This window comes from Astatotilapia calliptera, chromosome 23 (assembly GCF_964374335.1).
Source record: "Astatotilapia calliptera chromosome 23, fAstCal68.1, whole genome shotgun sequence".
In the NCBI taxonomy this organism is placed as follows: Eukaryota; Metazoa; Chordata; class Actinopteri; order Cichliformes; family Cichlidae; genus Astatotilapia; species Astatotilapia calliptera.
The window spans coordinates 7,158,106-7,181,845 of NC_137443.1; the positions used below are offsets into that span (position 1 = coordinate 7,158,106).

General features: G+C 39.1%; 3 protein-coding genes across 5 annotated transcripts; 2 read left to right on the plus strand and 1 right to left on the minus strand.

Annotated features, from left to right (window-relative positions):
• Positions 1–1,964: 1,964 nt before the first annotated feature.
• Positions 1,965–9,591, minus strand: prdx6 (peroxiredoxin 6). Of its 2 annotated transcripts, none has more exons than XM_080296967.1 (6): positions 9,450–9,591; positions 8,403–8,677; positions 6,297–6,453; positions 4,847–4,990; positions 2,959–3,105; positions 1,965–2,256 (listed from the first exon to the last, which is right to left on the minus strand). In XM_080296967.1, exons 2-6 carry the CDS (start codon positions 8,492–8,494, stop codon positions 2,131–2,133), a joined length of 666 nt encoding a protein of 221 aa, XP_080153093.1. In that variant the 5' UTR covers positions 8,495–8,677; positions 9,450–9,591; the 3' UTR covers positions 1,965–2,130. The 2 variants fall into 2 exon arrangements, with proteins under 2 accessions (XP_080153093.1, XP_026014482.1); XM_026158697.2 differs by lacking the exon at positions 9,450–9,591 and adding an exon at positions 9,298–9,439.
• Positions 9,327–18,083, plus strand: plpp6 (phospholipid phosphatase 6). Its single transcript, XM_026158696.2, has 2 exons — positions 9,327–9,819; positions 11,920–18,083. Exons 1-2 carry the CDS (start codon positions 9,327–9,329, stop codon positions 12,285–12,287), a joined length of 861 nt encoding a protein of 286 aa, XP_026014481.1. The 3' UTR covers positions 12,288–18,083.
• A 170-nt stretch (positions 18,084–18,253) lies between these two features.
• Positions 18,254–23,470, plus strand: LOC113016364 (flavin-containing monooxygenase 5-like). Of its 2 annotated transcripts, XM_080296963.1 has the most exons (12): positions 18,335–18,400; positions 18,646–18,808; positions 19,309–19,451; positions 19,551–19,735; positions 19,849–20,014; positions 20,157–20,299; positions 20,401–20,600; positions 21,547–21,682; positions 21,768–21,987; positions 22,083–22,155; positions 22,818–23,070; positions 23,165–23,470. In XM_080296963.1, the coding sequence occupies exons 2-12, from the start codon at positions 18,804–18,806 to the stop codon at positions 23,312–23,314; spliced, it is 1,674 nt and encodes a 557-aa protein (XP_080153089.1). In that variant the 5' UTR covers positions 18,335–18,400; positions 18,646–18,803; the 3' UTR covers positions 23,315–23,470. The 2 variants fall into 2 exon arrangements, with proteins under 2 accessions (XP_080153091.1, XP_080153089.1); XM_080296965.1 differs by lacking the exon at positions 18,646–18,808 and having other exon boundaries at positions 18,254–18,400.
• The last annotated feature ends 270 nt before the right edge of the window (positions 23,471–23,740 follow it).

Genomic DNA, 23,740 nt, shown 5'->3' on the forward strand with positions numbered 1-23,740 from the left:
GCTGGTGTTGTATTACATGTACTGGTGTTGCTGAGGCGAGGTGGGGTGAGTTGGTTCGATAGCCAAGAAGTGAGGGGTGATAGATGAACATGGTGATGCAGGGTGAGTGGTGAGGGGGTGGATACTGGCCAATTATGCCCAGACATCCAAAGCCGTTCTCATGCTCTGGCACTGGCTATTGTAGTCTGGAATTTGAGAAATCCATTTGATCAGCACGGTGTGTCTGTGTGGGTGTTATTTTGGATGGCTCCTGAGGACAAAACAGCCATCAGACAAGGAAAAGAGAGAACAGACAGAGGAGACACAGTGCAAGGCTTACCTGATGAATACACGAACCTTCAACACACATTTGAAAGCTTAGGCCACGGCCTAAGACTCAACATTTTCATCAGTAAGAATGCAGCACTACATGTTTGGAAAACTGCAAACTATATGCAATCTTTTAGAAAAAAAATGTTGTCCAGGCGATGGAAAAGAAAAAAGAACAACATTCCAGTTCACATTGTGTGGATGACAAGGGTGGAAAGGAGGAGCACTCTGAGATATTTTATCTGCCCCTGCACTATTTTGCACCTCTGCACTCAAAGGGAATCCCATCTTTTCTCTTTGACCTCAGCATTCCTCAGACTGAGAGTGAATGCAAGGTCAGAGCATGTGTGTGTATGTGTGTGAGAGACACAAGTGCTCACCTTCAGACTACTTAAGGTAATTAATTCGATCCTCAGCCATGCAGTTTTGATGGTTGAATAACCCAAAGAGAAAACCTACACCTGGGTTTAATGTCTCAGTTAAGGTCGTCCTGCTGAGATGATTTTTCTGCAGCTGAAAGTTCGAGTCTTTCATCAGTCTCTGGAAGTTTGTGATGCTTTATAGATTTACGAACACATGACTATGTGTCTTTGAAATGAATAATAAAGTGTGTGTGTGTGTGTGGGAGGGGGGGGGGGGGGGTTCAGCTATACAAAACTGGAATTATTCATTTCCTTTCTCTGGCTTTTCACTACACAGGGTGCATCCTGCACAGGCCACCCATCTGTTGCAGGGCTAACAGAGAGACAGCAACTCACACTTGCATTCAGATCTATGGGCAATTTAGAATCACCAGTTAACCTAACCCATTTAATTCTGTGTCTTTGGAGTATTGGAGGAAGCCAGAGTGCACAGGGACAACCCATGCAAACTCTACACAGAAATGCTCCAGCCAGATGGTGAAGTCCAACTCAGGACCTTGCTGTGAGGCAACAGTGCTAATTACGCCGTCACCACACCTCTACATGGAGTGTAGGGAGGGGCGGGTAGCTCTTTGGAAGTACTGCTAAAAACCTGAAACTCTGAAAAGTGAAGTGCCTCAATCCCACATCTTTTAATGTTACTCTTTGTGGCTGGAAATCACAAATCCATTATCTAGCAAGGTTTCTGCTTCATAATTCTAAATGTGGTGTTATGAACTAAAGTACAATCAGATAAATAGTAAAAGATTTAGCTTAATTAAAAACATATTCCAGTAGCATAATGCTCATTGGTACATTAAAGACATAATTATGCATAATCTGCAAGCTGAGGCAGCGCAACGAAAACAGAAAAGCGTGAGAAGGTTTTGAAAGTCTGCATATTATGAGAAATACAACATTACTGAAAGTAGAGCTCACCTTTACTACCAGTGTCCTCTATCATCTTTTTAATGTGTGAAAATACAAGTAGTCATTTCATTACATGTGGTACCACTCCCTATCACTGCAGTTGTTGAGAACAAGTTGGTTCTTTTGCCAATAGCTCAGAGAGGATTCCATTTAACACATACTGCCACCTACTGACAGAAAGCACTACTGCAGCAAAGGCAGCATGGTAATATTTCCATGCCAGGTTGTAGGAGGACACCTAGTGGCAAATTACACATGAGGACCTTGTTTAAAACTGTTGAAAAATTGTACAAAAAGGGAAAGGCTCAGAAAGCACAAAACAAATGTGAAAAATGTGTTTATTTGGGGATAAGTAGTTTGGGGATAAGGCATTTCTGCTTCAGTGTTGGAAATGTTGCATGACTGAAAATACAAGTCACCTAACTGGGTACGTGCACCGATTTATGTGAATTATTAACCAAAGATTTCCAGGTCAAAGAGTAATGTGATTTCAGATGTGGGTGTAGCGCAGGTATTTCTTTCCAGAAGGCACTTCTTCAGTTGTCACACCATTAGGAAACAGAGACGCAGCTTCAGCATCTGAGAGCGAGGGAATGACCATGACTTTGTCACCGGGCTGAAAAACATGTAAGGGTATTTTAGACACAGGGTATACGCCTTTACTATTTCATCATACGACATTCCCCCAATAAACCACTTTTTAGGAATAAACCTAAAATGTTAAATGAAATTTAGGAGGCAGTTAGCCGACCTTAAAAATGGTTGGTGCTTCAGACCAAGAAAAGTTTAACACAAATTTAAAACTGACCCCCCAAAAAACAAGACGTAACATGCTATTGGTGGATTTTGAGTCAGCTAGCTTGGAAAGAACCATTCTGCATTCAGCCTTAGTGCTAGGCCAATTGTCTACTCACTGCAGGCCCATATTTAATAGAACTTAAAAGCACTTTATGAGTCTTTATTAGCAAAAAGTGAATATTTCCCAACTATTTAAATCATTTCTATAAAACACTAATGTTTTATAATATGACAGACTGCTATAGTCTTAGTTGGAGAAAAATTTCAATGGAAAAAAAAAATAATAATAATAATAAAATGAACAGGCTGGGTCCCAGGACGATATTTACCAGATACTGAATGTGAGTTTTTACATTTGTCATAATGACATTATTTGCTATTTGCAGTCTAGTTCAATTATGCACACTTGGCATGGATAACTTATTAAGAGCTGCTGCTCAGTAGCTGCGCAGGTGGCGTTACATCAGTTCTTGTTCTCTGTTGATGACCTCGCTTGCTGACTGATGCCTTCACTACGTACCTTCCAGTCAACTGGTGTGGCAACCTTCTTCTGTGCAGTCAGCTGCAGAGAGTCAATAACTCTTAGCAGCTCATCAAAGTTTCTTCCTGTAGTTGCAGGGTATAGGATGGACAACTTCAGCTTCTTGTCAGGGCCGATCACAAACACCTAAAGTGGAACGAGATAACACTCCTTAACCACAACACTCTGGATATACTCTGTGTTTTAGATTTAAAAAAATTCAATATGTCCAAAAATGCTAAAACAGTAAAAAGGGTTTCCTTGCTAACTGAATTAAAATAATTAAATAACTGGCCACCTTGTTAGGTATGTCTGAAGTTCAATGAAGAAGAAAAGGGGATTTAAGTGAACATTGTTGTTTTTGCCATGTGGGCTCTCTGAGCATTTCAGAAAATGTTGAGAATGTTTAAAAAAACAAAAAAAAGAAAAACATTTTTAAAAACTGTGAGCAGTAGTTCTCTGTGTGAAAAGTGCCTTGTTGATGCCACAGGTCATCAACAATGACACACCAGTCAGGTTAGAACAGGACACTGAGGCTAGGGCTGTTCGATATAACAATATATATCGGATGACCATATAAAAACGTCTATCGTTTCATTTTACGCTATCGTTTGTTTCGTGGTGTCGCAAAATAAACTGTTTACGGCAATATTTTTTCATCATTTTGATGGCTATATTAATTTCTTAAAGTTCTCTCTTTCTCTTATATTTAATATAACCACACTACGGAAGGACAAGCGTGGTTAGCAACAACGACAGTAACAGCATCGCGTGTCCGCTTGTTTATGTTCCACATAAACCTTTCACAATAAAGCTCAAGATCCTGTTGAGACTTTTCAAAATAAACTGAATCACGTGAAAGAGCAGATTATTTACGGATGAGAATTAAAAAAAGAGCCGCCAGGTGCTAAAAAAATAAACCTTAGACTCAAACGTTAGAACAGGCTTTTCCTCGCAGCACGCTGTGTAATAATTACTCACAAAGAAAACGGCGGCCTTTACAACTTATGTCTAAAAATGTATAGTTTCATGCATCGGTTAATTAAAACACTCGACTCCAGCTACATGACGCGCAGCTGGAAACACTTCCCACAAGACAAGCTGCCTGAGATTCACAGAATTTACAGAAAATGTTACATTTTTGTGATTTATATCGTTATTAGACGATAGAATTCTTATATCGGGATATGAGATTTTGGTCATATCGCACAGCCCTAACTGAGGCTACAGTTCACACACCAAAACAGGACAACAAAAAGGAAAGACAATACTGGATCTGATAAATCTAAATTTCGGCAGTGAGATTTGGATAGTATGGTCAACTTTGACATTTGTGTCATGTCACAAATCTCAAATGATCTCAAACTGGTTTCTTGAACATGAAAATGAGTTCACTATCCACCAATGACTCATTGCTATCCACCAATGGCCCTCTCAGTCACCAGATCTCAAACCAATGAAGCACCTTCGGGATGTGGTGGAATGGGAGCGTCGCGTCATAAATGTGCAGCTGACAAATCTACAGCAACTGTGTAATGCGATCGTGTCAACACGGACCAAAAACCTCTGAGGAATGTTTCCAGCACCTTATTGAATCTGAACATTGCCCGGGACTAGCAAGGTGTGGCTAACAGAGTGGCCAGCAAGTGTACATTTCTGTTTAACTGTAAAAATCAATACTTTTTTCAAGTATTAACTACCAGGTATGGTGGGTAATTAAAACAGCAAGTATAAAGCCAAAACATTTCACAAGCATGCAAGTCAGTGCAGATCTTATTGCAAAATAAAAATATGCATCTAATTGTTGTCTGTTCTTTCACAATTATAGTGCTATTTTTTGTTTTACTTTTATTTATTGAAGAAAATAAAAAGTGAATGGGTTTCTCACACAGCGAGCCGTGAGGGGCATGCCATCTTTGTCTTTCTCATCTGGGTCCAGCATACCCATCAGGACTGACAGCTCCCTCTTGTCATCAGCGATGATGGGGAAAGGCAGGTCAGTATCAGCGTTTTTGCTAACAGCCATCACATCCTGTTCAGAGACAAGAGATACAGTCAGCTTTTAAATGGTTGTTAGTTCACATTTCATCCTCTGTTAATAATTGTGTCCCTCCTGGCAGCCATCTCTCCACTATTGCAGCACAGGTTTGATGAGTGATCACAGATCCTCGGCATGTAATCTTTAACTACTGGATAAGGAACAGCAGCATGTTTTATAAAGGCCATAAGTATATTCGCCTGTAGTACTATCATTGTTAATTTGAAGAATAAACGTGGTAGAAGTAGAAGAAGAAAAAGAATCCATAATAGTTTAACTTTCTTTGACAAACAAAATACATTAAAAATAGTTTACATTGGTAAAAAAAAGTTTAAATGATATGTAGAATTATATATTTAAGTCAAAATTAAATCTGTATTTTTATAAAGTAAAAAGGTAAAACCACAGCTGGTGACCAAAGTGCTCTACTGTATTATACTCTATTATAAATACTTAATACTCCAGATTATTTTAAGTAGAAGATTTCACAGATTTAAAGAAAAAGAAAAAGCAGCACAGCTCTGATCCACTCAGAGAAACATTTTGTAGACTATTATAAAAGTTTGGTGCTTTTTGCTTGACCAGGATCAGCTATGATTCCTTACACTCAAAGTAATGTACAAATAACAGCTGTAGTAAAGTCCACATTAAAAAAGTGTGATAACAATAATAATAATATACACTACAACAGAAACAAGAAAAACAAGAAAGAGACAATAATTAAGTAAGTAATCATTATAATAAACATTATTTCTTCCTCAGTGTATTTTACACTTAATATCATTTTCATACTTTAGTTCCAGTTGAAGGTTGTAAATTTACTTTCATATTCCTTCTTTCTTGCCATGCAAAACTATTTCATTACACCCCTTGCTGGTTTTGAAAATAACTACCATTTAGTGCTTCTGATGAGGTGCATGTTTCTATATACTATTTGCAGCACTTAACCTACTGTATGTGCTTCTTACTGGAAACTTAACTCGAGTTGGGACTTGAAGGCTAAATTACTTAATTACTCTTAGACCAGACATGTAGGAGCACTAAAGTTAAGATAAACAGGGTTTTCCTCCCAACGGAGCAGACAGAACCAGATCTTCCCAGTCCACGGACATGAGACAATTATTATCTCTGGAAATGTGAAGAAATTAAGCTTAGGATAGATTGTATAACCTGATAATACCAGGTTGAGTTTGAAAATAATGGTCAATATCTCAATAATATGTACTTTTCAGCAAGGGTGTCCTGAAGAACTTAAATTAAAAAAAAGTTCTTATACAGTTTGTGCTTGTGCATTCCTAACCTTGCTCCAGCTGTTGTGATCAGCAACACTGTCAATGGACAAGGCAATCATCTTTACGCCTCGTTTCTTGAACTCATTGCTGATGTTGGCAGCACGGGCGAGCTCAGTGGTGCATACAGGAGTGAAGTCCCTCGGGTGGGAGAACAGGATACCCCATCTGCAGGGGAAAAGAGATGTTGTTCCAACTCAACAAGGCCTCTGTTTGGAGCATCAATTAAAAGTAAAAATAAAATGTTAAAATAAAAAGTTCCGATGTGTTCGATCATCTTTATAATAGTCATCGTGTGCAATTCAAATCTTTATAGACAGGGTGTGTTACAAAAAACAAGTCACAAGTTCAAGGTAACCACAAGCTGAAGAGACTTGTAAAACAATAAGCAAGTTTTCATGCTTTCACCACCTTGTGCTTCCAACATGCTTTACAAACTGATACTGAGAAATATTCTGAAAGAAAAAGATAATTAAAGAGTAGGAGCCGAAACAAAAGAAAAAAAAGGAAAAAAAAGGAGGATGAAATAGCAGAGAAAGGGGAACAAAAGGAGGAGAGTAATTTCCAAACACAGGCTAAAGCAACAGGCATCTGTGAGTATGACAGAGAGAACAAGACTTTAAATCCACTAAGGAGTTACCTGTTGGTCTTTTTAAAGTAGCTTTGGAATCATGTGAGTTTGGGGTCTGCCATGACTTCGATGGATTTGCCCTTCAGTCTGTTGTGACCCCTCATCACATGGTTTAGAAGCATTATGATCAGCTGATTATTGGGTGACTAAACCAGTTTGGGTTTTTTGTTTGCTTCTTTGATGTTTTTGGCTAAATATCCTACGACTACCAGGCTTCAAATGAGGCTGAACAAAGTTTGTTCACCTCTTGGGATTAGAATTTGAACTGGTAGGGAAAAAAAAAAATCCAAATGAGGGGGGAAAGGCACAAGGAAAAGCTTGAAACGGTTTGAACAGATGGCTGCCTCACACAGTCCAACATTTCCGAGGAGGGAAAAATAAGGAAGTTATTATGCAGTCACCAAAACTGGGTGGTGTTCTCATGTTGATGAAAGCTGGAATTATCTGATCCAGTTATACCTTTGATAACGCAATGTGTGCCAAAACTTTAGGATAGCAGAATGACTGTTTTCATTCTTTTTTTCCCCCAAATATTCTGCTTTCTCTGGCAAAAACTGCAAGGCGTTTGATTTGTAGGGATATAAAACTGCATATAGGAGAAGCCTGAATTTTGAATGGTTTGCCATAAATCATTGCAAATTATTTTCTTGGGTATTTACAAATCAGCTAACAACTACATGTTTCAGTTTTTCCGAAGGAAAGAAAAACACCCCAGATATTTAAGTAGTGTTGAAAAGTGTTCCTGTTTAAAGCACATCGTTTCCCCCACTCTTCTCTCCTCCCCATAAAAAACGATGTGCTTTAAACAGGAACACTTTTCAACACTACTTAAATATCTGGGGTGTTTTTCAAAGGACGTTGCATCATGTTATTGGGACACCTCACAGCAAAATGTGCATTTCCACATTTCACCTCGAGCTGTGTGTGGGGGTGTGTTAAATATTATACATGCACACAGTGCTCTTTTTTTCTCTGCTCTTTTAACCAATCGAGCCTATTATTGTTGGATGTTTGAAGGATGTGTGCACTGCCAAGTTCAACAATAGGCACACAACAAGGAGTGCAATTAAACCTAAGTGGAGAACAGACTAGAGGGAAAACAAACAGCCACGCACACAACCGTTTCACATAGTTTACACCTCCAGTATCTAATGAACTGCTTCTTGTAGTCGATTTTATTGTCTAACAGTTTACCTGTTAACAGCGTGTAGTTAAGACTGTTAACTAAGTTTTTTGTTTGTGTAGTTGACAAACTACAAGTGTCTCTAAACCAATAGGTCACGCTTGTGTAACGCCGTCTATGTCAGCCGCCATAACTGGCGAGTAAGATCTGGGAAAAATCTGCTAAAGCTTTTAATCGAGAGGAATCGCGAAGGGATGGTAACTGACTGAGCACGCAATAAGCTGCACTGTTGCAGCATTATTACCAAAACCCACTTAAAACAAGTTACAGTGCGACGTCTGTATGCTGCAAGATGACACTCACGAGTTGCCCAGGAAGTCGTGAAACTTGATCCTGCCGATGCTGGTGTCGGCCTCGAAATTTGGGAATTCGTCTCCCAACAGAAGTCCAGGCATGCTCGACTCTCCTGTTCAGCTCAAACACCAGAGATAACGGACAGGAGCAAAATGCTGACCCCACTGCGCAATATGTCAATGGATCCGGATAGAGGCGGATCCATTCGGTCCAGCGTAGCTCACCGACCAACCAGAGAAGAGTCCTAAAACACGTGGGTTTTTTCCGACATCTTTCGACATTAACTATCGAAACAAACAGAGAATAACGACGCAAACGTATTAGAAAAAAATAATTAAAAACTTTTCAAAAAATAATGTGCAAAGTGTAAGAAAGATATATTGCTAATGTAAAAACGAAGACCAAAATTAATAAATTAATTCATTAAAATATGGCGAACTCGTCATAAATTTTAGGCCTTGTCAGTTTGCTATAAAAAAATCATTTTTATAGAAAATGAATTAAACGAACGTTCTCTAAAAAATAAATAGACTTAAAAACAAAAGATAAAAAAGATTGCAAATATTAAACCGTACTAACTCAGTTTTATAGAAATCAAATACATGCAAACTTAAAACTACTCAATTTTATACATGTATTTATTCAATTATTTGTTTATTTATTTTGAAAATACACAATTTCTACACAATTTTAGTCGCGATAACTTTGCTAAGGGAATAAAATAGTTTCGAAAACACAGCTTCCCAGGATACTTTGCGAGAAGAACAACAAATATGGCGTCACGGCTCATCTTTTCCTGGACGTGATAAGAATTGTGAAACGTACAACAGATGAGCTAAAGAAGCGACAACCGGGACAGCACTGCAGAAAATTTACCGCTGCTGTGCATCTACACTACACATACCTGTCTACGCCGGTGAGTTAACGGACACCATGCCCTCTCCTAAAGCGAAAAACCCCGGTCGCAGCGGAGGAAGCCCGGTGCTCGGGAGCTCCAACGGTCGCTACGAGTTCATGTCTCTGACAAAGCCGCTAAACCGGTCTTCACCGCCACACCTGCTCCAGCGCCAGGGCTCCGACCCGACCACGGCCCGCCTTCGAGCCTCTGAAAGCCCCACTCGGCGCCGGGGCTCCGGCTCCTCCACGGGCTCCGCGAGCGGTCAGGGGCCACCTGAAGAGGATGGTATCCGGCTCAACCCCTCCCTCATTCGCGTAGCGCTCAGCTCCTTGTTGGCCATCGACCTGTGGCTGTCCAAGCAGCTGGGAGTGTGTGCCTGTGAGGACTCGTCCTGGGGCAGTGTGCGCCCCTTAATGAAGCTCTTAGAGATATCGGGACATGGTATCCCGTGGCTGGCTGGTACCGCCTACTGTCTGTACAAGAGCGACAGTGCTGCAGGACAAGAAGTCATGCTCAACCTTTTCATGGGTAAAACTCTGCTTTTTGTGTTCTTTCATGTTGCTTCTTCTTCCAGCATCGTATGTAATCACAGATAAACCCCTCTCAATACATATCAGTGCGCCACTGAGCTGGGTTTGGTGTCACAGCTCCTTGCTCCTTCCCGGTCCTGATTTGTCCTGCACAGTTCTTCTTTCATAATTTCTTCACTTAAGCAACAGAAGAGCTGATCCCACCTCTAACACGTCAGATAATGAGTATATAGGGTTATCTTTGTGTAATTGGTGTTGGCTGGCTCTCACCTGTAGATGTCACCTGTTACACCTTTTGTGATGTTCCTTCACAGCTTGGGAAACTGGTAAAAGTATAAGATTATATGAAATAGGTCTTAATCTGGAAAACTGGATAGCTATGTAAAATGTTGACTGAAGTGCCAAAGTGGTCTGGGGCTTCTTTGCCTCCAGGGAGTGTCCATGTGATGCTGTGTGAAGCCACAGCAAGGAAATGCATGTGATAGTGATGTTTTCAGAAGAGTAGGGTCAAGACCGGAGTATTCTGCAGTGAAACCAGAAATGCCAAAGACCTATATTTGGATTCTAGACCGAGTTATAAACAGTTCTTTAATTACCGAGGTTGTGTTCAGAGTCATAATTGGATTAAGCAGTTGGTATCAGTAAAGCCCACAGTGTCGTGATTGCATGTACTTATTTATTGTGGTTTTACATTATACATTTATTGCTGTTCGGTGGCAGTATTACCTCGGTAATATCATAGGAAAACAAACATGCAGAGTTTCAGAATGTTTAATGGGCTTCTAAGCTAAAAATATGAGTAATAGTTTCATATGAAATTGACCTATGACAAAGTGTGATGGACATTTTCTCTATTTTATGACCTGCTTTCCACTTTCAGATATTAAGGAGAAGTCAGAAACTGAATTAAGCTGCCGTTTAAGCTGGATCAGGCAGAAACTTTATGTTAAGGGGCATTAAATAACAGACTATTGAATAAGGGCTTCCCTAGTTAAACCTCATTTACCACAATAGAGAGATGTGCCCCAAGGGTATTGAATAAAAAGTTCAATATGTCCCCATAGTCTTTCAGTAATCATTTAATATTTACTTGCCAACCCTCCCAAATGCATAATGTTAGTGAGTAAGCACCAACTACTGTGGTTCATATCAGCATTAAATAAACACAAGGCTTTAAGAAGTATTACCTTAAGTAGTTTAGAGCCAGTAAGCATTGGTATTGGTAAAATCCCAGCTCTTCATCAAAACATGTTTGGAACAAGACTCCCTCTTACACAGCACTCTGATGTGGGGGCTAAGTAGTGCACTTACTTCAAAAGAACAGCTTAAAAGGGAAGCAGCAAGCTGCTGTGTGATAATGCAAACCGTCTAAACCCTTTTCTCTCTATGGTTATTAACCTCAGGTCTTAAAAGCAGCAGATAATAATGTAACCACATAGTAGTTGTCAGTAATGATGGATGCAATGTGCATTTCTGTTTTCATTTTGCTGAAGCCCTTTCATTAGATTCGTAGAAGCGAATTGGCTTCATGCCACCTGAGTGTTGCATTAATTTTTCAGTGCTGCAGCCCAGGAGACCAAAAGCTTTTCATTCTCTCAATGCAGAAACACGACTTAAAAACTGCAGTCATTCCTGTAATCAGTGCTGCTGTTGTATCTTTCCCTTTCATCATACTGTGAAATTCTTTGTGATATTGTGGTGCAAATAACAGTTAGGTTTTGTTTTTTGTTTTTTTCAATAAGAAAACCCTGGTTCAAACAACAACAATCTTTACCAGATTGCAGATTATTGTAGGCCTTCTGCAAGTCTAAAAATCTGCAAGTCAAGTTAACTTTTCACTTTTAATAGGAAAAAATAAAGGTTAACACAAAGTTTAATTCATCTGCTTAATCTTCAAGATCCTGGAGGATTTGCTGGCACTGAAATGGACTAAATAGTCTATGGTCTGGTTCTTACCTGGTGCTTTTCTATTCTACTTGATCACTGTAAACACTTCATACAACATGCTTCATTCACATTTGTTTGTTTGTTTTAATGTGGCTGTGTTGTTGTTGTTGTTTCATGCATTGTAGCATATCTCCATCTTCTTCCCCTGCAGGCCTGCTGCTGGACCTGATCTTGGTTGGCATTGTTAAGGCGGTGGTGCGTCGGCGTCGGCCAGCACATAATCGTATGGACATGTTCGCCACCTTTTCTGTGGACCGCTACTCCTTCCCCTCCGGACATGCCACGCGTGCCGCCATGTGTGGCCGCTTCCTGCTGGCTCACCTCGTGCTGGCTGCCCCGTTGAGAGTCCTCGTTCTGCTGTGGGTGGGCCTGGTAGGGTTGAGTCGAGTGATGCTGGGCAGGCACAATGTGACTGATGTGATGTTTGGGTTCTGGATGGGCTATTGCCAGTACAACCTTGTGGAAATGCTGTGGCTGTCCCCTCAAACACTGCAAGGGCTGCTGGGACAGTCAGCTTAAGGACCTAAGGAAATGGTAGTTTATATTTGAGTAAAGGAGCACGTACACACCTTTTTCCCTTATAGTAATATATTCTCACTGAATTGAAAGCAGCACTATTTCTAAGGTTGGGATCATTTTAAAAATACATTTACTTTGTAACAAAACGATATTTGCTGAAGAGAAATATGAATAATGTTGTGGAGCATAAAGTTGTGTTAAAACAAAAATTGTTTTGTTATAAAATAAATGTTTTTATACATTCAAATAAATATTAAGAATACTTTTTACATCCCATAAGTGTTGTATTGGAGATTATGCTGACACTAGAGAGTAGATCTTTATCAAAAAAAAAAAACCCCAAAAAACGAAGAGTTTTTCATGTTGTGTGACAACTAAGTCCACTACTAGCCCTCTTTCTGAGGTAGCTGCTAGCTCGTCTATAACAAGTAGCAGGTTAATCCCAACAGATTACAGGAGAACAGGTTTGACCATTTACCTTGAAGTTCTCTAACTCACTTATGACACTTCTGTAGCTTGATTCAAGGATACAATATAAAGTCTAAACTCAATTTTACATTCACAACACAGTTTAATGGGCTCTTACTTACTTTACACATCCACAAACTTTATAAGCAAGCTCAGTTCAGTCTTTACAAAATCTAGCAAAAAGTTTTTAAAAGTGAAACAGATGTGTTGAACACAATGTTATGCTACCACAACATTCCACCAGTGGCAGCTTATTCGCGTGCATCAAAAGAAGTGTACTTTAGAGTTGCTGCACAGCTTTAAACACTGTCTGAAAGTTTACAGTGAAATAAGTTGTTCAATCTGGAAACCATGGCAAAAACGTATTAAATAGTAGTATTTATTAAACATAACGGGAAAAACTGAATTAAAAATATCCAGAATGTAACTTGTTTTATAATTTATGAATCAGACATGCTGGGTTTTTGTTTTTGTTTTTTAATGAAAGATTGTATAACTACTCTGTGAATAGTTTTTTTTTTTTTTTTCACAATTCACATTTACTTGCTGACATCAAATGAAAACTGCACATATAGCAAACTTGCTTACCTGTCTTCACCTGCCCCCCTCTAGCTTTTCTAGGTGCTAATCATGATATAAGCCCTAACATGTCCTCAAAGCTTTGTTCACAGAGCACAGAGGGCCTTTTTTCTTCTTTACGTGACTACTGATCAGATAAGAAGACATAACATTCTTTTAAGGAAGCACATCCAAACCCTCATAAAGATTAATTGCACCCCATATATTTGTCTGTTTCACTTTAACACTATCTCTCTTTCATTATTAGTCAACCAAAACTGTACATGTAACTGATAACTTATCAGCTCTGAAGGATTACATACACTTAACCGTAATGTTATCAGGTCGTCTACATATATCACTTGCAGAAATTTGCAAACGCAGTATAGTTGGCATATCAGAATTGTACAGTGTATTTGCTTAAAGGGACAATTCACCCAAAAATCAATTGGCTTAAGAGTTGTCTTCACTTAAATGGAATAAGACACTGCACATTTGTCTTTATTAGGCAGGAATGCAGTATAATGCACACACTTGGGTCTTAAGTACTACAGGAGTATATACTGTATATAGACATTTTCATTGTGAAATTTACTGAAAAACTAATGAAAAAAGTAACTTGATTCACTTGAATGACTCACAGGTGTGCTGTTTTAAATATATATAAAAGATTGTAAATATATTGCATGGTTAGGTTTTTTCATTCACATTTAAATGCTCTTGGACATTAAATACATAATCGTATATGAAGGGGGAAAAAATAATGATCTGTAGTTTCATTAACCAATTTTTCAGTCTTGTTTTCTGGTTTTCTTTTAAGCCCTTTGCTGCATTAGAACTTTGCACAAAAAGTAAAAGTTTGGTTGATTATGTCTTTGTTGTAGCAATGCTTCTGGGTGATAAATCTTATACTGCTGGAGAACCTGTTGTTTCCCCCTAAATGGTGCCACATTTGTAAGGGAAATGCATTTGTGGGTTGTGCAGCAGAGTTGAGTATTTGCTTTGCACCTATGAGAAACTTGCCAAATCTTCTCTGCCAATGCCAAACAGCTTATTCTGCTATTGATTCTTTGTTTTTGAGCTTCTGACTAGCAGCACCGGTGACCCTGCCAGTTAGTGCTCCAAACATGCTACGTTTGACTGATCTGGATAGGGCTCTTGCCAACTTCAAGAGCAACTTCAAGGGGATGTTGTCCAAAATAAAATTGCAGCATTATTTGGAGTGAGCTCTAATACCTTCTCCAAATTAAAGATCAAGTTCCATATAACGGATGAAGTCAGAAGTAGGCCATGAAGCGCATGTCACAAGAAGACAACACCACATGAAAACCGTTTCCTCACCCTGTCAGAACCTCGAAACTGCAGGCTGTCTTCTACAGAGGACAAAATGCTGGACAATATGGTGAGACAATCCAGAACAGACTCCACACAGCCAGTCTTATGAGGCCGCCAGGAGGCCTACCATGACTGCCCTTCACAGTAAGGCCCATTTGCATTGTTGGTGTGAGTAACATGTGCACTGAAACCTGAAAGTGTGGAGGAACATTCAGTAATGCGTCCAGATTCTGTCCACAGCAGTCAGATCGCCTCTTAAAGTATGGACTCACTACTTTTGAACATTGAACGGGGTCCTTCCAGAGTTTGGAAGTTGAGAGGATGGTGTTCGTTGATTTCCAATGAACACATATGGGATCAACTTGTGCGTGCTGTTTGTGCGAGAGTTACCAGCACAACCAGACTGGCTGATTTGTGACAAATACTGGTTGAAGAATGGGATGCGATCCCATAGCAGTGTGTGACCAACCTGGTAACCAGCATGAGCAGGAGATGCCAGGTTATTGTGGCTGCGTATGGTTCGTCCGCATGCTACTGAAGCCCGATTGTTAATTTACAAACTGCTAAATTGCCAACATGTCTTGTGTCTTCAAACCTCAAAAATTCAACTCAATAAACGACACAAACAAGAGTAAAGAGCAGACTAAGTTTTGCATTGCCAGAGGAGATTTGGCAAGGTTTTCATGGGGGCAAACCACGTACTCAATACTTCTGCTCAAACCACAAAAGCATTTTTCTTACAAATATGGCAGCATTTAAGGGGAAATAAACAGGATTTCCAACGGTATGAAATATATAGTGTTACAACAAAGAAATAACTGAGCAAACACAAATTTCCTGACTTTTGTGATAAATTTGGAAGCAAATTAGAAGATAGCTGCAGGGGCGTAATTTCCAGGGGGGTTAGGGGTGTTATGACCCCCACCCCCCCACCCAATAATCAGACCCAACCAATATAACCCACCCAATGAAATTATGAATTATCTTGCATACATAGACTGTTTATTTTCTTTACTCATTTCAGTTATTATCTACAAAATAGTTGGATGTTTAATCATCTGGGAATTTACCCACATTTATTTATTTAGACAGAGATCTTGACACCCCCCCCCCCCCCCCCCCCCCCAAATGCATGGAATGCATGGGTAAACACCTGGAATGAAATAATTTCCTCAAGTCCATACCTGATTGCTCTGTCTGAAAATTAAAAATTTCAGTCCAAGAAAATATTGCCTAAAATTTTCTTATTGAAAATTTGTCCTAATTCCTACACTGTGAAATAATTCCTAACAATACTAGAGTTTTACTTTTTTACTTCTTTTTAATGCTCCACCAATGTTTAAAAAAATGAGGGCAATAATCTAGATAAGTAAATAGAAAACTAATAAGCTGATTTCTTTTAAATTACACAATTTATTTGCCACTTGTGCCAAAGCAGCAAGCAGTTATTTTGTTGGTATCACATTTAGGTGATGCCATGTTAGCTTTACTATTTCATTTATTATGTTATGATATGGTGTGTGCTGCAAGGGGTTCATGGATGAATGGACATGAGGTATATGGTTTTGTTTCTGCATTGTACATGTACTAAGATGCATCGATAAATGTGGAATATGCATTTGTGGAAATCGCCATCGCCAAAAGGACTGAATAATGTCTCTTTTTCAACTACAATAATGAGTGATATAATGTTCGTAGATTATATATTTGATGACCTGGCTCTTTGACCTACTGAACCCGATGTGAATTTCAATTTTTAGTCAAAACACAAGAAACAGTCATGTTTCACTGGGTTAGGTATCACTGGGTTAATAATTATCCACACCGACCCAATGACTGAACCTGTACGCGAAGTTTTTCAGTTCACATATTGCTGTATTTCCCAGATTTATTTTGATGTTTAATCCATTTTGGTGCAATGCCACTATCAGTAGTTGATTAAATGCCCAAGTGAGGTCCAACATTAACAATAAAATTTTAAATGACGCAAGTAGTTAAGATGTTGTAACTGAAATGTGTGTTTGACGTTGGCATTGTCACAGAGGCTATTGACCCTTCCCATTAGAACGTGGAGGGCGTGAGAAGAGACGTAGTTAACCTTTTTGTGTCCTTGAAGCTGCTCCACTTGTGTGCCAAATCTGAGTGAATGTTTATTTCTTCTTCTTCTTCTTCTTCCTGGTAAAATTGCAGTGTTATTTAGGAAATTTTGCTTCTACTAGGGATGCACATTGGCTCCATAGATGATGGCAGTGGCTAATATTTAATCTGTAATCGGTGCATTCATTTTGCACTCACTTACTGTTCAAAGATGTGGGATTAGAAGGTGAAAGTACATTTTCAAATAGTTTTTTTAATGATAAATATTTTTTTCTTTCCCAGTACAACAGAGAAAATGAAGGGATATGAACATTAGCTGCCAGTCGAATCAATACTTCAAATAGCAGTATCAGCTAATCACCATCAGTCCATCATTATAAAACTAAGCTTAGTAAGTTGAATGGGAATTTTAAATCCTTTTTGATTAGTTTATAATTCAAGAAAGGAAAAAATAGTTGTGCTAGTACTACAAAGAAAAGCAAAGAAACATTATGAATATGTTTTTGAATCTGTGAATGAGTTTTAGTGCCGTGTTTGAAGTGTATGGCTAAACCACTCTGTCAGGAGGGAGAAAATACTTGAGTCAGTTGCACAACAGCTTGCTCACTTCAAACACACACCTCAGTACTGCCAGAGACAAGAAGTTACATCAGTTTTTTTGTCCTGTATTACGTGTATTTGACAAAAAGAAAGTTTCGTGTCCGTCTCTGGGGTCTTTTTTTTTTTCCCACCGGTTTGTGCTAGTTGGTCTAAGCCAGATCCAGATACCTGTATGAACTCAGCAGACTGTTCCCACTCAGATATTTTATTGACCTTGTGCAATCTGTGCTGTCTCTGCAATAACTAACCAATGATCTTCCCAGTGCCAGTGAGAAAGGTTTCAGCTTTGAAGATTTTCACTTCATTACACTTTGGTTGTAAATCTAAATATGCTGGATGGTAATTTTTGTGACCAAATAATTTTTATGATTGATTCTTTTCTTTTTTTAAGACTAAAAATGTTTAAAAAATTAGTTGTGTATGTTGTGTACTGAAAGATTTTGCACATTTCTCATAACCTGTACTGTAACAGTTGAGAAACTTTATGAACAAAATGTATTTCTTATTCTATACATTTTTCAAACATGAAGCTTCTATACATTTTACTGCACTCATTGCCTGCTAAATACTATGAACTTCACTGTACATCACTTGTATAGATCTTATAATGTACATTTATGTATACGTCTGTGTGTGTGGTTATGCTGTATTATAGTCTGTGGATTTGAATTTGCTGTTGAAAATTATCCCGTAATTTGATTGTAAGAATTTGTAATTAAATGGGGAACCAATCTAAAACTGTTTTGCGTCATGTGTAATAGATGGATACATTAATAGAGTTCTGTGCGTATCATTATTGCTCCTTCTTCCCATTGCTCACTATTGTCACTCATTTGCACTCCTCTTCCTACTTAAAATAACACGAATTGAACTTTAGTCAAAGTCAAACCCATTTTGATTTTGGTAAACATGGTTCAGCTTGGTAGCTTCCTTTTTTGGACAGGACTGAGAGAAAGAAAAAAAGAGTGTGTATTAGTTACCCTGTATAAAAGTCTGTGGTCAGGTGATGCTTGCCCCACTTGAGAGGCACACCAAATCACCACAGGAAGATCAAGGTAAGCAAAAATAGACACTTTCTGCAATATAAAGCTTCCATATGTGTGTCGGGATTTTTAAATCAGCAATATTTCTAAGTGTGTCATGGGGTACAAAGGGTTTAAAATAGCTTGTGATTACTTGAATATAAGATGGCGTATTTCTTTTAATTTATTAACATAATTTTGCATTGTTATGATATTGTTATGATAACCATGCTCCAATGATATAATGACAAAATGGTAAATGGCCTGCATTTGTATAGCGCTTTACTCAGTCCCTAAGGACTCAGTCCCTAAGGACTTCACACACTGGCAATGGCAAGCTACGTTGTAGCCACAGCTGCCCTGGGGCGCACTGACAGAGGCGAGGCTGCCAGACACTGGCGCCACCAGGCCCTCTGACCACCACAAGTAGGCAAACATGGGGTTAGTATCTTGCCCAAGGACATTTGGCATGCTTGAGGTCTTTCAAAGAACTTTGATGTCACCTTTGCTCTTCTGTTTCTGAGAAGAATGTTTTATGACAGATGCCAGGATTAGGAATTTGTAGAGTTCAGTCATGTAAAACATGGTTAAACCATCAATTGCTCTAAATTGTTGCAGTCACTACTTTAAATCAAGTAAACTAACTGAGGATTATTGGAAAGGGATTGCCACGTGACCGTTTTATCTCGGTCTGGTAAAAATCTCTCGAGCATTTTAAACGAGCTGGAAACTAATTTAAGCTTCATTCTTAAACAGGAAAACTGTTCAGTATTAATACAGTTTTCTATGCATGTTTTCTTTTGTATTTCTTTTTTAACATTAAGATCTTGTCACCTGAATATAGTGCAATTGACGGTTTCCTTGGTTACAAATTTACATTTTCATACTTAATTTCACAAATGTTCAAAATTACAGGTACATTTTCCAACATCTGGTTGCAGGTCCATCATGGTGCACAGAGTAGCAGTGATCGGGGCAGGACCCTCTGGTCTGACCAGCATAAAGGCTTGTCTGGAAGAAGGCATGGAGCCAACCTGCTTTGAAAGTAGTGACGACATGGGCGGACTGTGGAAATTCAAGGCAAGTCTACATTTAAGAAGACAAACATGTTGACAAGCAAACTGTTCGTGTGAAACTGAGTAAAATTCTTTGTTGTCTTTTAAAACTATTTCTCTGCAGGAAGTTTCGGAGCCCAACAGGGCTAGTATCTACCGGTCACTTACAATCAATATCTCAAAGGAGATGATGTGCTACAGTGACTTCCCCATTCCCTCTGATTATCCCAACTACATGCATCACTCTAAAATCCTGAACTACTTCCGAATGTATGCAGACCACTTTAAACTCCTAAAATACATTCGCTTCCAGGTAATAAAAACAAAGAAGAGTAGAATGAGAGAAAAGCACATTCTTCAAAACTGTTTTGGTGACATTTGGCAGATATCTGAAAACCTGAATCGGCCTACATTGTTATTTTTTAGACCTTAGTGAAAAGTGTGAGAAAAGCACCGGACTATTCTCGCACTGGCAGGTGGGAGGTGTTGACTGAAAAGAGAGATGGACATGAGGAGAGGCATGTCTTTGATGCAGTGATCTGCTGCTCTGGTCACTACACCTACCCTAACCTCCCACTCAAAGATTTCCCAGGTAAAATGTTTTGCATTTATCCTGAAAAGGCTTTGATTAAAATATGGCTGATTTTTAAAAATCAACCCTTAAAAAAATAACTGTCTTGTTTTTATACCTTTGTGTGTTAGTCTTTTCATATGACACCTCTGTTATGTTGCAGGAATTGAGACATTTGAAGGAAAATATCTCCACAGCTGGGACTACAAAGGACCTGAAGACATGTATGGAAAAAGAGTGGTGGTAATCGGAATTGGAAACTCTGGAGGTGACATTGCTGTGGAAACCAGCAGAGTTGCAGAGCAGGTTGAAGAAAGCTTTTTCGTTCTTCTTATCTTCTTTTGATTAGAGATAGAAAAAAAACTCCTTCATGAGTTTTGGTGAATTCTGTCTTTTCCATTCTCCAGGTGTACATGAGCACTCGTCGTGGTGCTTGGATCATCCGGCAAGTTTCCGACAATGGTGTGCCAGTTGACATGAAGTACAACACACGCTTTGTTCATATCCTGTTTCAGCTATTCCCAATCAACTTCTTCAATTGGTTTGGTGAGAAGAAACTCAATGCCATGTATGACCACACCATGTACGCCCTAAAACCCAAACACAGGTAGGTGGTGTCACGCCCACATAGATTTTGACTCAGGCCAAGGTAATGAGATCAATCACAGTGCGTTAGTTCCCTATAATATACACCAATCAGGCATGACATTGTGACCACCTGCCCAATACTGTGTTGGTCCCCCTTTTGTTCCCAAAACAGCCCTTACCTTTTAAGGCGCTGACTCCACTAGACCCCTGAAGGTGTGCAGTGCTATCTGGCACAAAGATGTTAGCAACAAATCATTTGAGTCCTGTAAACTACAAGGTGGGATCTCTGTAGGTCAGATTTGTTTGTCCCACACATCCCACAGGATTGCGATTTGGGGAACTTGGAGGCCAAGTCAACACCTCAAGCTCATTGTGCTTCTCATATCATTGCTGGACCATTTTTGCTTTGTGGCAAGGCACATTATCCTGCTGAAATAGGCATCAGGGAACACAGTTTCCATGGAAACTGCAACAATGCTTAGGTTGGTGGTACATGTCAAAGTAACTTCTCCATGGATGGCAGGACCCAAGGTTTCCCTTCAGAACAGTACCTACAGCATCACGCTGCCTCCGGCAGCTTTCCTTGTTCCTATAGCGCCATCCTGTTTACAGATGTTCCTCAAGGTAAGCGATGCACACTTAGCCAGCCAGCAACGTGATATAAAAGAAAACATTAACAATACTAATCCCTGCAGACTGGGAACACCCCACATGAGCTGTAATTTTGGAGGTGCTCTGCTCCAGTCATCTGGTCATCACAAACTCTCTCAATCCCCTATGTTTAGCCAATTCTCTGTTTTTAACACATTGAATCTGAGGACAAAATGTTCACTTGCTCCCTTATAAAGAGATAACTGGTGTTACTGACTTCACCTGTCAGTTGTCGTAATGTTATGCCAGATTGGTGTATAACGCTGTGCTGTCAGATGAGGGATTCTGCTTCTCATTAAAATACTCTACTCTAGGCTCTTCAGTCAGATCCCAGTAATCAATGATGACTTACCAATGAAGATTCTGTCCGGGGCAGTCATCATCAAACCAAATGTGAAGGAAATCTGTGGGTGCACTGTGGTGTTTGATGATGGAAGTACTGTGGAAAAGGTCAGAGAAGAGTTTTCTTCAACTTTCTCCAAGATCTTTGTTCAGTGAAGACTTAGTTTAATACCATATTTCTTTGTTGTCACAGGTGGACACTATTGTATTTGCCACAGGGTACAACTATGATTTCCCCTACTTGCCAAAAAACGCCATGTACAAGTCTGGGCACCGTGCGGGTCTGTACAAGCATGTTTTCCCCCCAACCCTAGAGCATCCTACTTTGGCTGTCGTGGGTTTCATTCATGCCCTTGGAGCCATCATGCCTCAGGCTGAAATGCAGGCCCGTTGGGTCACTCGTGTCTTCAAAGGTAAGGTAGTCTGTTATTACTAACAGTTAGCATGCCTAACTGTTAGTTACAAATTAGTTCATTTATATTTACAAATTACCTTTTTTGCTGCCTAGGACATAAAAAACTGCCGTCAAGCCAGTCCATGATCAAGGCTGTTGAAAAAGATACAAAAAATATTGAAAAAAGGTAACTATTTGTCTTATTAAATACTTCAACCTGTCTTTTACCATTGTCCTTTCTCCTGTTATATGTCAGAAGATGCTCTAGCTATAGTGAGATTGGTTAGCAAGGTGCATAGAGAGGTTAGACAGGTGTATTGTCATAATACCTAAACATACAAATGCTCATTAGTCTGAACATGTAAATAAATTAATACTCACATTCTTTTTTCTTTGTAAGCAAACTGTACACATACATAATTTTCATTATCCATGTAATTGCATTTAAAAAGCAAACGGCACCATTTTAAAAAATCCAGTTAGAAATCTGAATTTGAAGCCAGCTGCTTGCATACCCTGACAATTCTAGCATGTGATTTTTTTTTCCTTTTTTCCTTTTAAAGTTCAGACTGTAAAGGTTGCAGCTGCGTCATACCACATTTTAATCTTACACATTTTATAGCCATTAAAAGGTGTTTAATTTTAGACTTTTAATATTGCAATGATCAAGAACACTTAGCATTGGAATTTTTAGACTCTGGAAGCAATCATAATATCAAACCTAAGTATAAACAAGGAATGCTTTATTCTAGCATATCTATTCTGCGCTATACTCTTATATCTTATACTTCTATACCATGTTAGTGCCACTTTAGAATAATACTATTCTTTATATTATTCTCTCCACAGTTACATTGTTTCAAAGCTGACCCCACTGCAGGTGGACTTTGTTTCCTACATGGATGAAATAGCTGGAGAGATTGGTGTAAGGCCAAGCCTCCTCTGGCTCTTCTTCACAGACTACCCCTTGTTCAAGAGGGTTCTCTGGGGGCCCGTTACCGCCTACCAGTACCGGCTGATGGGACCAGGGAAATGGGAGGGAGCCCACAGGGCAATCTTTACCCAGTTTGATCGCATGTTCCAGCCTCTAAAAACCAGAAAGGTTTGATGTTACACTTTTTCTTCTGCAGTCTTCTTTGTTACTGTTGTGCATGATTTTAACATGAAGTAAAAATCATCACCACCACCCCCCGTAGCTGGAACCAGAACAGCCCTCCACTGCTCGTCGACTGGTTAAAATGAGCTTGACTGTCATGGTTGGAGGAGCTGCTATCTACTACTTTCATACTCGCAAGCCAGATGTCATCCCCACACTGCTGTCCAACATGCGTCCACAAAGAGTCTGATCAAGCTTCAGGGTCCAACAATGAGCAGAGGACTCTGAAACACACCAAATGAAATAAAGAAAAACACAAATTCTACTATTTCTGTAGTTCTTTAAAATATTTAGTTCACTATACTCCTGTTTGGAATTATTGAGCGATTAAAAAGGTGTCTGCTGATTTGTGTGTTATTCTATTTTTCATATGTGTGGTTATTTTAATGCATAGATTTAAAGCAACATTTTTTCTTTAAAAAACCCAGAAACATTTAGTTATAACACATTTAAAGTGCATTCCTTGCAGTACAGGAACTTAGGCTGACAGTGGATAGAAATGAATAAGTTCATACCAATGCAGATGACAGATTTTTTAAAATTATATTATTATTCTTTATTCTTTCTTTTATTGACAGATTTTCTGGATTGTTGAATCTCAACCAGGAAAACAGTT

Excerpts from the sequence above, each read along its gene's own strand:
- LOC113016364 (XM_080296963.1), top strand. Across the intron at positions 19,452-19,550 it reads ACTGTGGAAATTCAAGGCAA|TTTCGGAGCCCAACAGGGCT; the intron begins GTCTACATTTAA and ends CTCTGCAGGAAG. Across the intron at positions 20,300-20,400 it reads CCAGCAGAGTTGCAGAGCAG|GTGTACATGAGCACTCGTCG; the intron begins GTTGAAGAAAGC and ends TCCATTCTCCAG.
- plpp6 (XM_026158696.2), top strand. The coding sequence starts at position 9,327 with ATGCCCTCTCCTAAAGCGAAAAACCCCGGTCGCAGCGGAGGAAGCCCG. Across the intron at positions 9,820-11,919 it reads CATGCTCAACCTTTTCATGG|GCCTGCTGCTGGACCTGATC; the intron begins GTAAAACTCTGC and ends CTTCCCCTGCAG.
- prdx6 (XM_080296967.1), bottom strand. The coding sequence starts at position 8,494 with ATGCCTGGACTTCTGTTGGGAGACGAATTCCCAAATTTCGAGGCCGAC. Across the intron at positions 4,991-6,296 it reads ATCACAACAGCTGGAGCAAG|GATGTGATGGCTGTTAGCAA; the intron begins GTTAGGAATGCA and ends GTCTCTGAACAG. Across the intron at positions 2,257-2,958 it reads CCACACCAGTTGACTGGAAG|CCCGGTGACAAAGTCATGGT; the intron begins GTACGTAGTGAA and ends CATGTTTTTCAG.